Source organism: Leptidea sinapis, chromosome 34 (assembly GCF_905404315.1).
Source record: "Leptidea sinapis chromosome 34, ilLepSina1.1, whole genome shotgun sequence".
Lineage (NCBI taxonomy): Eukaryota > Metazoa > Arthropoda > Insecta > Lepidoptera > Pieridae > Leptidea > Leptidea sinapis.
In genome coordinates, this window is record NC_066298.1 from 2701264 (window position 1) to 2715304 (window position 14041).

The 14041-nt window shown below is 33.7% G+C and overlaps 1 protein-coding gene across 3 annotated transcripts in view; it reads right to left on the reverse strand.

Moving 5' to 3' along the window:
* LOC126974936 (solute carrier family 2, facilitated glucose transporter member 1-like) overlaps positions 1-9154 on the reverse strand; it is a 39512-nt gene extending 30358 nt beyond the window's left edge. The window contains exon 1 of one of the 3 annotated variants that reach the window (XM_050822685.1): positions 8940-9154. In XM_050822685.1, coding sequence (XP_050678642.1) covers positions 8940-9017 — 78 coding nt within the window. In that variant the 5' untranslated portion in view covers positions 9018-9154. Of the gene's footprint in view, positions 1-2483; positions 2559-5859; positions 5965-8939 lie in introns of those variants that run through there. The other 2 variants (XM_050822686.1, XM_050822687.1) reach the window with 2 other exon arrangements.
* Between the last annotated feature and the right edge of the window lie 4887 nt (positions 9155-14041).

The window sequence follows — 14041 nt, forward strand, 5'->3', positions numbered from 1 at the left end:
ATATGGCAAAACAAGTCTTGCATTAATTATTTGAATATAAACTTATTTGTCACATATACACCTTTCTCCTTTTAAACTGCTCGATGCTTTATTATTCATTGAAACCCATATACATAGTGACATAGATCATAATATATTAGATTTTTACAACAATTTGTTAAATTAATTAACACTAACGATTTTAATGAAATAGTCTTACAATAAATTACTAAAATAGATATCTTGTACACCAATAATAATATTCAAAATAAACCTATTTCGAACTCGTAAAATTATTGTTTCTTAGTGTTCCTCATTTGGCGATTTTCTCATAACAATATTCACCTTGAAGGTCGGCAAGATTAATGATTTATTCAAACGCGTGATACGTGCTCGTTTTTGTATTTATGTATTTACCTATACGTTGATATCTGAATTTTGTACGAGAAAGAACTTCAAACAAACATTTTAAAACAAAGCAACTAAAATTGAGAAACATATTATGTACCTACATTTAAAATAAAAATTTAAGTTGGTGCCAAGTCGAACAATAATGACAAAATTGAATACAATGTACCAAATGCTAATTTAAAATATATTGGTTTCAATATTGTTGGTCTTAGGTAGTAATTAGCACAAACTTCGAAATACATCTTAAATAATTTATATTCCATTAATTTGTTACGAATATGAGTCTCATGCTTTAAGAAGACCAAATACATGGTTTCAGTAAATAGTTCCGACACCTACCTTCCGGATTCATCACCAGATCAGCTCTATGCTATTATTATCAATAGAACCCTATAAATTTGATTGGGTATCTTCATCCAAATCACTGAAAAATCACAAAACACCATATGATGCTTTTCATTTGTTGTAAAAACCAAAAACTCTATACACCTACACACCGATAAAAATATTGTGAAGCCCTCTTAGGAAAGTGTATGTGCTTTTTTGAAGACACCCATGGCGTATAGTTTTGGAAACACCATGCCTGGAAGCTCATTGAAATTTTATTGCACGTGGCCGAATGTTCGTGCGTGGAAATCGGTGGCAGGAATCAAGTCAAAGAGCTTTTCTGAAGCCTCCTCTCTTTCTAAATGCGGTAGAAGACAGAATAAATTGACGTCTCTACGCAAAGCCAAGTGATCACGCCGGCCACATGGTACTGGATCCTCGACAATTTAAAGGCCAAATGTCAAATGAGATATATATAATACCAAAACCAATCCTATTGTAAAGATATTTAACGCCTGATGAAATATAAACTATTACGAAGCTCAATTCAAATCTATACTTAATATTATAAAGCTGCAGTGTTTGTTTGTTTGTTTGTTTGTTTGTTTGTCTGTTTGTTTATTTGAACGCGCTAATCTCTGGTACTACTGGTCCGATTTGAATGATTCTTTCAGTGTTGGGTAGTCTATTTATCGAGGAAGGCTATAGGCTATGTTTTTTTTTCAAAATTAGGGATCCGTAATAAAATTGCTATTTTGTAACACAGGGTAACATCGAAAACCTATTTTTTTAATATATACATAGGCAATATTTTATTACTTATAAAACTATCGCGTGAATTATACTTTATATGGCAAAACAACGTTTTCCGGGTCAGCTAGTAGTTCATATATCAAAATAGGATAACTGCATCACTTTTTGAAGACAAGAAAATATACAAATAATAGAATAATACAGTCCTACTGCTTATAAATTAAAATAGTATGTAGACCTTAAAATTATTTACATTGCTTTAATCCCATGCACTTTTATATCTGTTATATAAACTTTAATTGTATAATGAGCTTTTTTTAAAAGTTTACGTTCAACAAATATTTTAAACATTTTTAATTGTAGTTTGCAAATTTCTTCAGGGATTTTATTATAAAAACGGACACGTTGTCCCCTGAATTTCCCCCATAAATATGTACATAATATAAATTTCCATTTCATTGTCCCCAATAAAAATACTAACAGAATATTAGATAGAAGAAAAAAAAAGAATTTTTAGTTTTCTAGTACATCTTCCGTAAAGACTCTATCGTACTAAAGTTATTACATAAATTATAATTAGTCAACATAGGTTTCGAAGCATTGAAGCTTGATGTTGCAAATTCTGCTAAACGAGAAATTATGTCATTTAAAAACTCGTCAACTTATTCAACAACAACTTAACATACCACAATGGTACAAGGAAGTATTCCAGACCCGTTATAGGGCATGACCCAACTCTCCCACGTGCAATAACCTAACTTATATAAAAAGTGTAAAAGTTATCATGTGAATAAAACTAGTTACTATTATGTATGTTGTCCAAATTAATTACTAAACTTAACATTGATTCAGTAAATATTACGGAAGGCTTCTCCATAGATTGAATAAAATATAGGGTACGATTATAATTTTTTTTTTGCCACGGGGGCTCTATGGCTATTAGTGAAATGTTTTATGTGGTATTTTTTGCAAACTGCTTCGGATAATTTAAAAACAAAGTCGCAACAACAAACCTTGACAGCCTCCTTGGACATTTTCACAGGTTTGTTACAAGACACGCGCGCGGGCGTCTATACTTGGACGCCACCGGCACAGTTATAACACCTTTATGTACAACTTATATGACATCATCATTACGTATTTATGTTATCGTCACTAATTTGCATCAACAAATGTATAACGTTAAGTTAGACGCATGTATTAATGTAGAGTTTGACGATTTCGTAAAGTAGGTAGTGGAATTGAGACATAAATATATTTTGAGAAGGCTTGGAAACTGAAAAAACATTCTAACCGGTTCATGTTTAAGTACATTTTTGATTTCACGGTTTTTGTTTATTTGCGTTCATTATAAAGTTTTTATTGAATTAACCGGATTAGAACCATTAGTTCAATAGCCGAGTCATTTAACAGATTTTTTTTAAAGATAAACTATTGTAGGTGCGTATTTAACGTGGAGTGAATGTTAGCGTATGGACTGTCAGGAGAAGACTTCTACAAGTCGATATATGCACAGTTATTGGTCCTAAATTACTCCGCTTGCACCGTATGGCAACTTTAAGATTATTCCAAAATTGTGCGGCGTGGACAGATAGAAAGGAGCAAGTTTTAATTTTCTGATGGAGCATGGTCATCTCTTTATTTGATGAGGACCGCCGTCGTTAAGTGCTCAAAAGAGCAGGAGAACGTTATGCAGAGGTATATTTTGAAGAAATTACGCCGCACGGTGGAGGCTCTGTCAAGTTTTGGGCCGACATGACTACTGAAGATCGTACAGAGTTAGTTTTCGTATAAAATTGCTTTCTAAATGCACAACTACTAATTCCTCATGTACAACCAGCGTTAGGTGTTACAGGAACCGAACAGGACACCGAGCAGGCGCCGTAGACATTTATGTCAAAGAATATGAAAAAGTACCTACAACTTAAGACAAGTCGAGATCCGCCGTATAGATAGGGTAGCACGAAGTCCCGATCTCAATCCCATCGAGCATCTATGCGACTTTCTACAACTTGTTAAACCTGTACACCCCGCGGCCCGCCCCACAGAACAATGAAAATGCAGGAATTCTCACAAACTATACAGTAATATTACGTAGATACACGTACGTGACGTGTATTCTTAGTTTGTCTACGACTACCCCCCCTTTTTTAACAAAATCCTAGCTACGCCCTTGGATCACAGATATCTATGACAAAAATCAGTAGAGTGCAATATAAACGGAGCGGAATGCCTAAAATTACTTAATGAAGCGTAAAATTCAAGCAAAAATTTCTAATTTTATTCCACATTGCATTCATACAATGTCTAAAAGGGCAGAAGTGTGCACTGAACAAGTGATCAAATTCTAATAAAATTTGTTTGCATGAATGAAATTTCCATTGGCTGGACAGGTAATGTGAAATAATTCGCATGCAATGTATATTATATGGTCTGTACATAATAGGATCCGAGTTGACACCTTTTAGACTAGGATAGACAAATAGACAAAGGTTTACCTTTTATATGTCTGTAAGTACAAAGCATGCCGAAATCATGAAGACTTTATTTAAGCTTTGAATGAAATGAGGTAAACAAACAACAGGTAAACAGTTTTCTTCATACTAAGTTATGTATATGTCTGTATGAACTATATATATTATATAACAAGCTGATGCCCGCGTCATCGTCTGCGTAGATAAATGGTTTTCAAAAAATAGGCAAGTTTGGAATTGAAGATTATTTCATGTTCCGGTTCCCGTTTTCGCTCCTATTTCGCGGAAGATTGCTCTGGCAAACTAAACCTACTATTGGTATAGTTAATATATCGGCCTTCTGCTTTGCCGAGGAGGTTTCAAGGCGTGTATTTATTTAATTTACGTTTATCTATGAGGTAATAATTATAAGACTAGGACACAATGCAAAGTCAGTCGATCACTCACCTTGATCTTTATTTACAATAACAAGAAACCACAATAATTATATCTAATATAAATATGCACAACCATTTGGTAACAATTATTTAAATAACAGTACAATTCCTTTGTTCCACTAGTAGACAATTATGTCTCACTTAAGACACAGTAATAAATTGGTTTATGCATTATTGGTGCATGCAATTGAGTCACTGTAGGTTAGATTTTTTTGATGGTAATTGATACGCCATGCCCATTACAGTGCAGTGCCGCTCAGGATTCTTGAAAAACCCAAAAATTCTGAGCGGCACTACAATAATTGCGCTCGTCACCTTGAGACATAGGATGTTAAGTCTCATTTGCCCAGTATTTTCACTAGCTACGGCGCCCTTCAGACCGGAAACAATAATATTTATACATTACTGCTTCACGCCAGAAATAGGCGCCGTTGTAGTACCCATAATCTAGCCGCCATCCTGTGCAAAGAAGTGTTCCACAAAATTTATGGAAGAGGAAGACTAACGAACATACTTTACAGGTCATCTGATGGTATGGAATCACCGCGGCCCATACTCTTTTGTAACACAGTTATCACAAAAGTGTTGCCATCTTTATAAAGGATCAAATAAACGTACAATTAATGAATTTGAAAACCGAAACACATTGGTACCTGGCGGGCAAGAATCGAATCAGTGGCATCTTGATGAAGAGCCAACTGTTCCACCTAATTGCGTGACCAACGCTTTGAAGCCTACGTTCAAGCATAAATACTCTGCTCACTAAAAGAAACCGAATCATGTAAACCTCACTTTATTAAATTAAATATTCTTAGCATGCCATCAATATATATTTATGAAGTAGCAGTTATGGTAAAGAATAATATCAATAAATATGAAACCCGAATTTCGAAACGAAACGACAACAAAGCAGCATCTTTTGCATGGGACCAACAATTTACAATAAGTTACCTGACAATATTAAGCGCAAAAATATATTCTCCTTTAAGAAGTCACTCAAATCTTACTTAATAAAAAAACATACTACTCATCAAAAGATTTTCTTGACGATAAAATACTAAATAATAAAAATTTACTTCGACTGAACTCAACATCATTGTGTAGCTAATGACCTTATATTATAAATTAAAATGAATAAGCCTATGAAATAATAACTATTGTATGATGGATGTTAATCTAAGTTTGCTTGGGATGTATCTCTTTTTTTAGTATAGTACAGTATATTATAATTGTTACAGAAATTAAAACGTGAACTGACTATGTATTCCACTATAAGTTTGCATGTCTTATGGGTTAGGATAAGAGCAGCTGTTAATTATAAGCCAACACCATCTTATTATTACTTTATGTTGCAAATAAAGTTGATTTGATTTGATTTGAATAATAAATATACGCATACCTACATAGACGCGTCATGTTAACACCGCTTATTGTATTAATTGTATTTTAATGACTTAAACACGTGATTAAATACATACTTGGCTTGAGGCAGTTGACCCCATAGAATTGGCCAAAATAGGGCCAATTTCAAGTAAAATAAAATTCACAGCACTACTTTATGCAACAACCGATCGAATACACGAAGAATCGATTAGATATGACGAAGTTTAATAGCAATTATTTAATAACAATTTCTTTGCTGTTAGTAAAATTGTTAATTATTGTTATAAAAAACTAAGACCGACGCGTTATATATATAATATGTAAATTATAACAAATGTGTAATTTTCGTTATTGTGCCAAGACTTTCACGTGAGTTAGGACTCGCGTGACGGATATCGGCCGACCGCCACGAGAATACGAAACCGCACTACGATTGTTTGCAGCCACTTAACCATAATATCTCGTGTTTTGTAAACCGACGCCGTTTGTTGCCACATAAACCGCACATAACCAGTTTAATGGATACTAACTGAAGAGGGATGGCAACTTAATAAATAAATTATCAGTAATATTATAACTGTAATATTTTTGCTCTTAGTATGTTTGATCATATTTTTTGGGTTAACAGTTTTTTGGGGGGGATTAATAATAATAATATAATTGACACACTTTTTACACAAATTATCTTGCCCCAAATTAGGCATAGGTATATAGCCTGTGTTATGGGTTGCAAGACAACAATATATTTAATACAATATACTTACTTAAATATACATACATACATATAAACATCCACGAATCGGAAACAAACATCTATATTCATCATGTAAATGCTTGCACCTACCGGGATTCAAACCCAGGACATTTAGCTTAGTAGGTAGGATCGCTAACCACTTGGCTATACAGGTCGTCAGAACTCTGGTAATATGGATGTTAATGATGGATTAGGTACTCCAACTTTTTGCCATTCAACATTTAGACCACCCATTATGACTGAATAATTGCATTCCAACTCTACCAAGAGTCAAAAAACTCCTTACTGTATTTTCGAAGTGTGGTGGAGGTGCTTATCTTGTTTGTATATTCAGAGTGAGAGAGAATGCCATTCCAGGGTTGCATGAGCATTGGTTAATGATTCCTTGTGGCTGGGGATATATAGCTGTTATTGCAGTTATGATTATTTGGCTATAAATGGGCTTAGCATTGCATGATGCACGATGCCAGGATCATTCTGTAGCAGAGCCTGGATGGAACAACATTATCCTCTGGGATTTTAAATTACCTCTCTAAAATTTCCATCAAAATGGTCTAATCAGTGTATAAGCTATCAATATATAATAAAATGGTTTTGGTCATTTAACTGTATATATATAGTTGTACTGGCTCACCTGACAGAAAGTAAAAATCCACAACTCATTGACATCCATAATACCAGAGTTCAAGAAACACTTTGCCTGCCTGTAAGGTACTGGTTCAGAAATACAGCAGCTGGCAGATAAATCTACAAGTGGCTATGTGAGAATAAAATGTCTTCAGAAATGCCAGACATCAACATGATGTGCATGAAATTTCACTTTTGGAACAACTCCAAGTATTTTCCTCAACAACTTTTGACACTTCTGTAATGTTTGTGGTAGAAGGTTCACAAGCCACTATATCTATGCAATACTAAAGAATCAAGCCAAAGGGTTGATCACTTGATTGTCAATGATTTGAACAATTCTTCATTGAATGAGGTCAATTGGAAGTTGTTGGTGGTGAATGGTGAGGTTAGAACATTATATTATAATTTTGCAGTCATTGGCTTGAAGTGAAGTATTGCCTCATGTTAGTAAGCACCCCAAGCTTTTCAGAGATCAATTTGATCTTCTTGCTCAATATATTGGTGCCACATATGCCAATACAATATAGTCAATACAGTGCCAATGGCATGAAACAGGTCTTGGCTTTGCAAATTTGGTTGAAATATGTACATAATAAAATTTATAACAGCACAGACTTTAATGATTTGTTTTGATAAGGTTATTTACCTCTGGAACTGTAGAAATATTGACATTATCATCAACAGTTCAATGAACCTTCTTCTAATATTAAATATGAAATTGTTTAATATTAAAATTATTAATATTGACATTAAAAAATAATAAAATCATCAGTATATTTATTTTATAGTTAGAATTAAATATTTGTTTTTCTGTAAGCAGCCCTAAATTGCAATTATAATAATTTTTAAATAAAATTATATACAAAAATGATCATTGCTTGCACACACTGTAAACAAGAGTTAACAGATTTGAACCTAATTTATTGTCTCCAACTCCACCATGCAGATTGCTCTTATTTAAAATGATGACATATGAATTCTTAATGGTAATTTTAATATACTTCTATATAACATAGAATGTAATTAACCTCAGCTTATTGGATAAATTATCTTATGAGATCTGTGACCTAAAAGAACATAGACTATGGCGAATCCAATATGTTCCGTAGTTTATTAATTCATCACACAGTTACTTACTAATATAAAGATTCCTTGTTAAAAAAAAATTTCATAAAGGGAAATGTTTGTTTTTTTTTTCTTTGAAATCATCATAGAAATCTCAAGAAATAGCGTCAAATAGTAACATCCAGATGTTAAAGATACATACAGCTACCTTGGTCACCCTATGTTCTATGATATGAATTTGATTATATTTTCTTTATTAGGAAACAACATGTCTTGCATATACAATTGTTGTCATATCTAATACAATAAAGTCGTGGGAATGATCTACCTCTGGACATCAGCTTGACATTACTTTTTGAGACAGCTGAATATATTCTAAGTGTATCTGACGTAAGTGATACAAAATTAGCTTCTCAAAAGATATACTTTCATTCACAAAATAAATATATAATAATAATAAATTATATAATAAATAAAACAATGGTTCTACTTTTATATAAAATATTCCTAATAGTATGTTTTATACAGTTTGGTAGTTGGATTTACAACGATAATAATTAATGTGAGTAAAAGTATCCAAGGAAACATGAAATCAATACAAATGATATGACACAATTTTACTAGCTACTACACGCTCAATTGAAAAACTCATTATAAAGCAATAAATTACTTAATCTCATGCTAATCATTCGATATCTTTATATAAAATAAATATTAATCACATACCGGCTGTGATATATCGGGAATAGATTGTCGTGCGCCCGACCTGGTAAACAATGCCGCAGAGTCTGATTGCTCTCCCATAATAATGTCAACAGCACACAAAAATGGGCAAGAAGTGTTAAGAATCTCGCCGGGATCAATGTATCGGCACCCCTCATACTTTGCATTAGCATTTATTTATAACAAAAAATGTCCAACGAACTGCTGCTGCCCGCTTCAAATTTACATTTAAAATACGCGCCAAAGAGAATTTAACCACTCCACATAAGTCAAAGAGTATAATAGTACTCACATCAAAAAAGTCTAAGCAATATGTACTAATTTAAATCTTAGGATGGTTTTTCACATTATAACGTTATATTTTATTTTTAAAATATTTTTAGGGTCCTATGATGTAAAAATACAGCTGTTGTCTTTACAAGTTCTTTTAATAACAAAAATTAACAATATTAGAATATACTGCAGAAACTAAAGTACATAAGCAACTAAACATTTTTTAACAAAATGAATTTACTGTCAAAGAATAAGATAATTTAATACAAAGTATGGCCTCTTCTACTATTCAGAACTTGTCGGCAACGATTATTAATTGAATTAATGAAACTGTTTATGTCATCTTGCAGTATTCACTCCCAATGGAATTGTAGCAAATCCTTCAGCTGTTGGGTTGTTGTCACTCCGTCCAAGTCCTTCAAAACACGTCTCTGGAGCATGTCCCATGCGTGCTCGATGGGGTTGAGGTCTGGCGATTGTGCAGGCCAGGGCAATACCCCGACGTTCTCCGTTGCCAAGTATTGACTGGTTCACCAAGCTGTATGTGAACGCGTTTTGTCATGCATTAACGTAAAATCGGAGCCAAAGGTTTGTGCAAACGGATGGACATAAAGTCTGAGAATATCCTCACCGTAATTTTCAGCGTTCTTGTTTCCATTTACAAAAACAAGCTCAGTTCGCCTGTTCTTTATAATACCCGCCTATACCATAACTGTTGAGCCGCTGTATGGATGAACTTTCTGAATGCACCTGAGCCTTTCAGTATTTCCGGGCTGACGGGACACTCGCACCCTTCTTGTATGAGGCCTAAACCCGAATCGCGACTCATCGGTTTTGGCGTCGAGTCGTAGGCCGTGCTCATGCTGTCGTTTTCGCACAGTTTGGGGACTTACATAGACACCACTTGAATTTTGTAGCCTCAAACTTATCTCTCGAGCGGTTAACATCGGCTGGCGTCTTGCAGTCAGTTGTATGTACCGGTCTTGCCGAGTGGTTGTATTTCTTTTACGGCCTGAATGCTGTTCAGCGGGATCCCTTGTATTATTGTAGCGCTGCCAAAGATGACAAATAACACTTCTATGAATGCCAAAATGCCGAGATACCTGAGATTGAATACCTCCCGCTTGCAGCAACCCTACAGCTCTTTGCATTTCATTTGCCTTCAAATGACGTCGCTCCATGGCGTAAAGAATATCTAACAATTCAATTTTGCCGCTTACTTTATTTAAATGGTTGGTAAAATTATAAAATCAAGACTAAACGTAGCAATAAAAATGCACTTTTTTTTTTTTCTTCTTCTTTTGGCAATAGCGTTTACTTTTTGCCAATAACGTAAATTAAAAGATTGGGAAACTAAGTTATAAAAGGATACGGAACACGGGAAAGGATCAGATAAGTAGAAAGAGGATTGAAACGGATATTAAAAATTTCATAAATATACATATATACTTGCTACTTACACAACATTACAAATATTTAAACTTTGATATGATTCTGAAGAATGAAAGATGACAATATTTTATAAAATTTACATTTATACATAATTAGAGAGGATATACAGGTAGGAAAAGGAACATTAAGAGATATTAGATCATTCAGGAATGAGGAGCGGTCGTATAGAGAACATGAAAAGAAAATGTGATCTAGATCACATTTATCGGATTCACATTCACACATGTCAGTAGATACAATGCCTAATCTGTTAAGATGAACAGGAGTGCAAACATGACCCAAACGCATTCTTATGATAGAAGAACATACTAACTTATTGCATTTGGCACGGAAAAACCATGGTTTAAATGAAATAAGTGGCTGAAGGTTAAAATATTTCCTGCCTTTTGATTGACCAGTTTCAGTCCAAAGTCTATTCCAACAATCCTGAAGGTGAACTATAGGAAGAGCACCTAGATCCTGGCAAAAAACTTTATAAGGGAAAATGTCGCCATCGACCACGGCTTCATTAGCTAGTTGGTCTGCTTTTATATTACCAGGAATGTCGCTATGGCTGGGGATCCATACAAACAACACAGAAAGACCAAAGTGATTGCATTTATTTAATAGATTTCTTAATTCTATGACAACAGAAGAAATGTTTTTTGATTTAAATGGGAACCTATTGAGAGACTGTAAGGCACTTTTTGAATCAGAGAAAATTATTGTTTTTGGAAGTTTAAATAGAATAATATATTCAATAGCCTTAAAAATACCATAACATTCCCCAGTAAACACCGATGTTTCCGGAGGTAGTTTAATTTTCTGTGATATTTTAAATTGAGCGTGATAGACACCTACTCCAACGGGATCCGAGGAGGAATGTTTAGACGCGTCTGTGTAAATATGATGGTAATCAAGCCAAACAGTATTTTTAAGAAGATTAAACGAAAAATTTGTACTAATATCGTGCTTATTTAAATCTGAGTTAAAATTAATTTCTGGAAGCAACATTAATGCTTCAAAGCTAGTACTGAAAAGAGGATAAGTAATGGATCGATGAATAGGAGCTTTTATGTTGATAAATTTCTTAAAACTATTGATTAGACAAGGTGGTTTTTTATTTGACCAATATGCAGATGAATCTATATAATGAGAAAGTTTCTGAAGTTTGTTATAAAGAGAGTGGTTAAGAAACTGAAAAGATCGGAATATAAATTTGTCTGCTAAATATTGACGACGTAGATGTAGTGGAGGATCACCACATTCTACTTGAAGAGCATTGATAGGACTTGACCGCATAGCACCAGAAACTACTCGTAAAGCTTTGGACTGTATGAGATCTAGTTTTTTAAATGCCTTAACACTACCAGGCTCCAGCAAGAATGTACCATAATCTAATATACTTCTTATAAGAGCATTATATAACAATTTCATGCAAAAAGGGTGCGCACCCCACCAAACACCTGACAGACATCTTAAAATATTAAGAGTACGCTCACATTTAGCATTTAGGTAATCACAATGTGGGATACCAGTTAGTTTCGAATCTAAGACAATTCCCAAAAACTTAACATTATCTTTAACTGGAATCTGATAACCCTCATAAAATATAGAAATAGGAGGAGTTCTTGATCTCGTGAATAAAACTATTGTACTTTTTTCAGGTGATAGATCAAGGCCATTTAAGTCCAACCAAGTTTTTAAATTTATCAGCGGTTGTGTTATAGAAGAACTAGCTTTTTCAATAGAAATATCACGACAGTAAATTAATAGATCATCAGCATACTGAAGAACATTTACACTATTAAGTGATGATTTTAAATCGTGTGTATAAATATTATACAATATTGGGCTAAGTACTGATCCCTGGGGGAGGCCTTTTGAAACAAGTCGAGTAATTGACTTCCTGTCATCTAGTTTCAGGATTATGTATCTTTCGGAAAGCATGTTTATGATAAAATTTGTTAATAGCAGAGGTATATTAAGTTGTAAAAGCTTACTCTTTAAAATACTTATTACGACATTATCATAGGCACAATTTATATCTAAGAACGCAGCTATTACTGATTTATTATTTGAAAATGATAATTGAATATCAGAAATGAATATACTTAAGCTATCAATAGTACTTTTCCCACGTCTGAAACCGAATTGGGATTCACATAATAGACCGTTATGCTCAACAAACCATTCTAAACGATTTTTTATAAGATGTTCTGTAATTTTCATCAAAACAGAAGAAAGTGCGATTGGGCGATAGGCAGAATGGTCTGAAGAACACCTATTAGGTTTCAGTACGGGAATTATTTCTTGACGTTTCCACGTGGAGGGGATGTTACCAGATGTCACTATGGAATTTATAAGAGATAAATAATAAAATAAAGCATCATCATCTAAATGAGAGATAAAGGAATACGGAATACCGTCCAGTCCAGGAGCAGAATCCTTAACATGAGACAATACACCTTTTAGTTCAGTGAGAGAAAATATACTGTTTAAACCAAAACAGTTATCATTATTTATATTTATTACAGGGTAACCAATTATTAAGTCTTCAGGAACGAAAGGTGGAGCCAATTTATCTAAAAAGCTATTAACTAAATGAAAAGGGATTGATTTTGGAGATGAATCTTTGTATGCAGATCTAAACCTTCTTATATTTTGCCATACAAGAGATGGTTTGACATCAGGTGATATTGAATAGCAGAAATTTTTCCAGCCATCAAATTTCTTTTTCTTTAGAAATTTTGAAGTTTCTGACATACTCTTTGTAAGAATTTCAAAATTCTCATCAGTGGAACATTGACAGTATGTAATTTCAGCATATTTTCTTCTCTTTACTGCCTCAGTACATTCGTTATCCCACCAAGGAGGAGAAGGAATAAAACCCAAAGAGCTATTTTTACTTGGAAATATCTCATTGGCAACCTCAATAAAGATTCTTGCTAAAGAATCTGCACACTGAGATTCTGTACCTGGATTAATTTTTGGAAGTGTAATAATTTTGTTTTTTATTAGATCTTTATATAAATCCCAATCAACATCATTAAGCTTATATTTTAAACGAGGAGAATAAGTTTTATGTAATACTTTATTGTTATTATTGCAGGTTGGAAATGATAATAATAGTGGGAAGTGATCACTACCAAAAGTAGATCGTAATGGATCCCAGGACAAAGAAGAAGCAAGATTAGGTGTAGTGACTGTTAAATCTGGAGCACTTGGGCCCTCGTCAGGATGAGAACGTCGTGTAGGACGACCATCATTTAATATACACAAATTCACTGAATCAAATATATCTATTAATGTGTTACCATAACTATTAGAAGATAAGTAACCCCAGGATTCATGGCGACAGTTAAAATCACCAAGGATCATAAAAGGCTTCGGAAGAATGG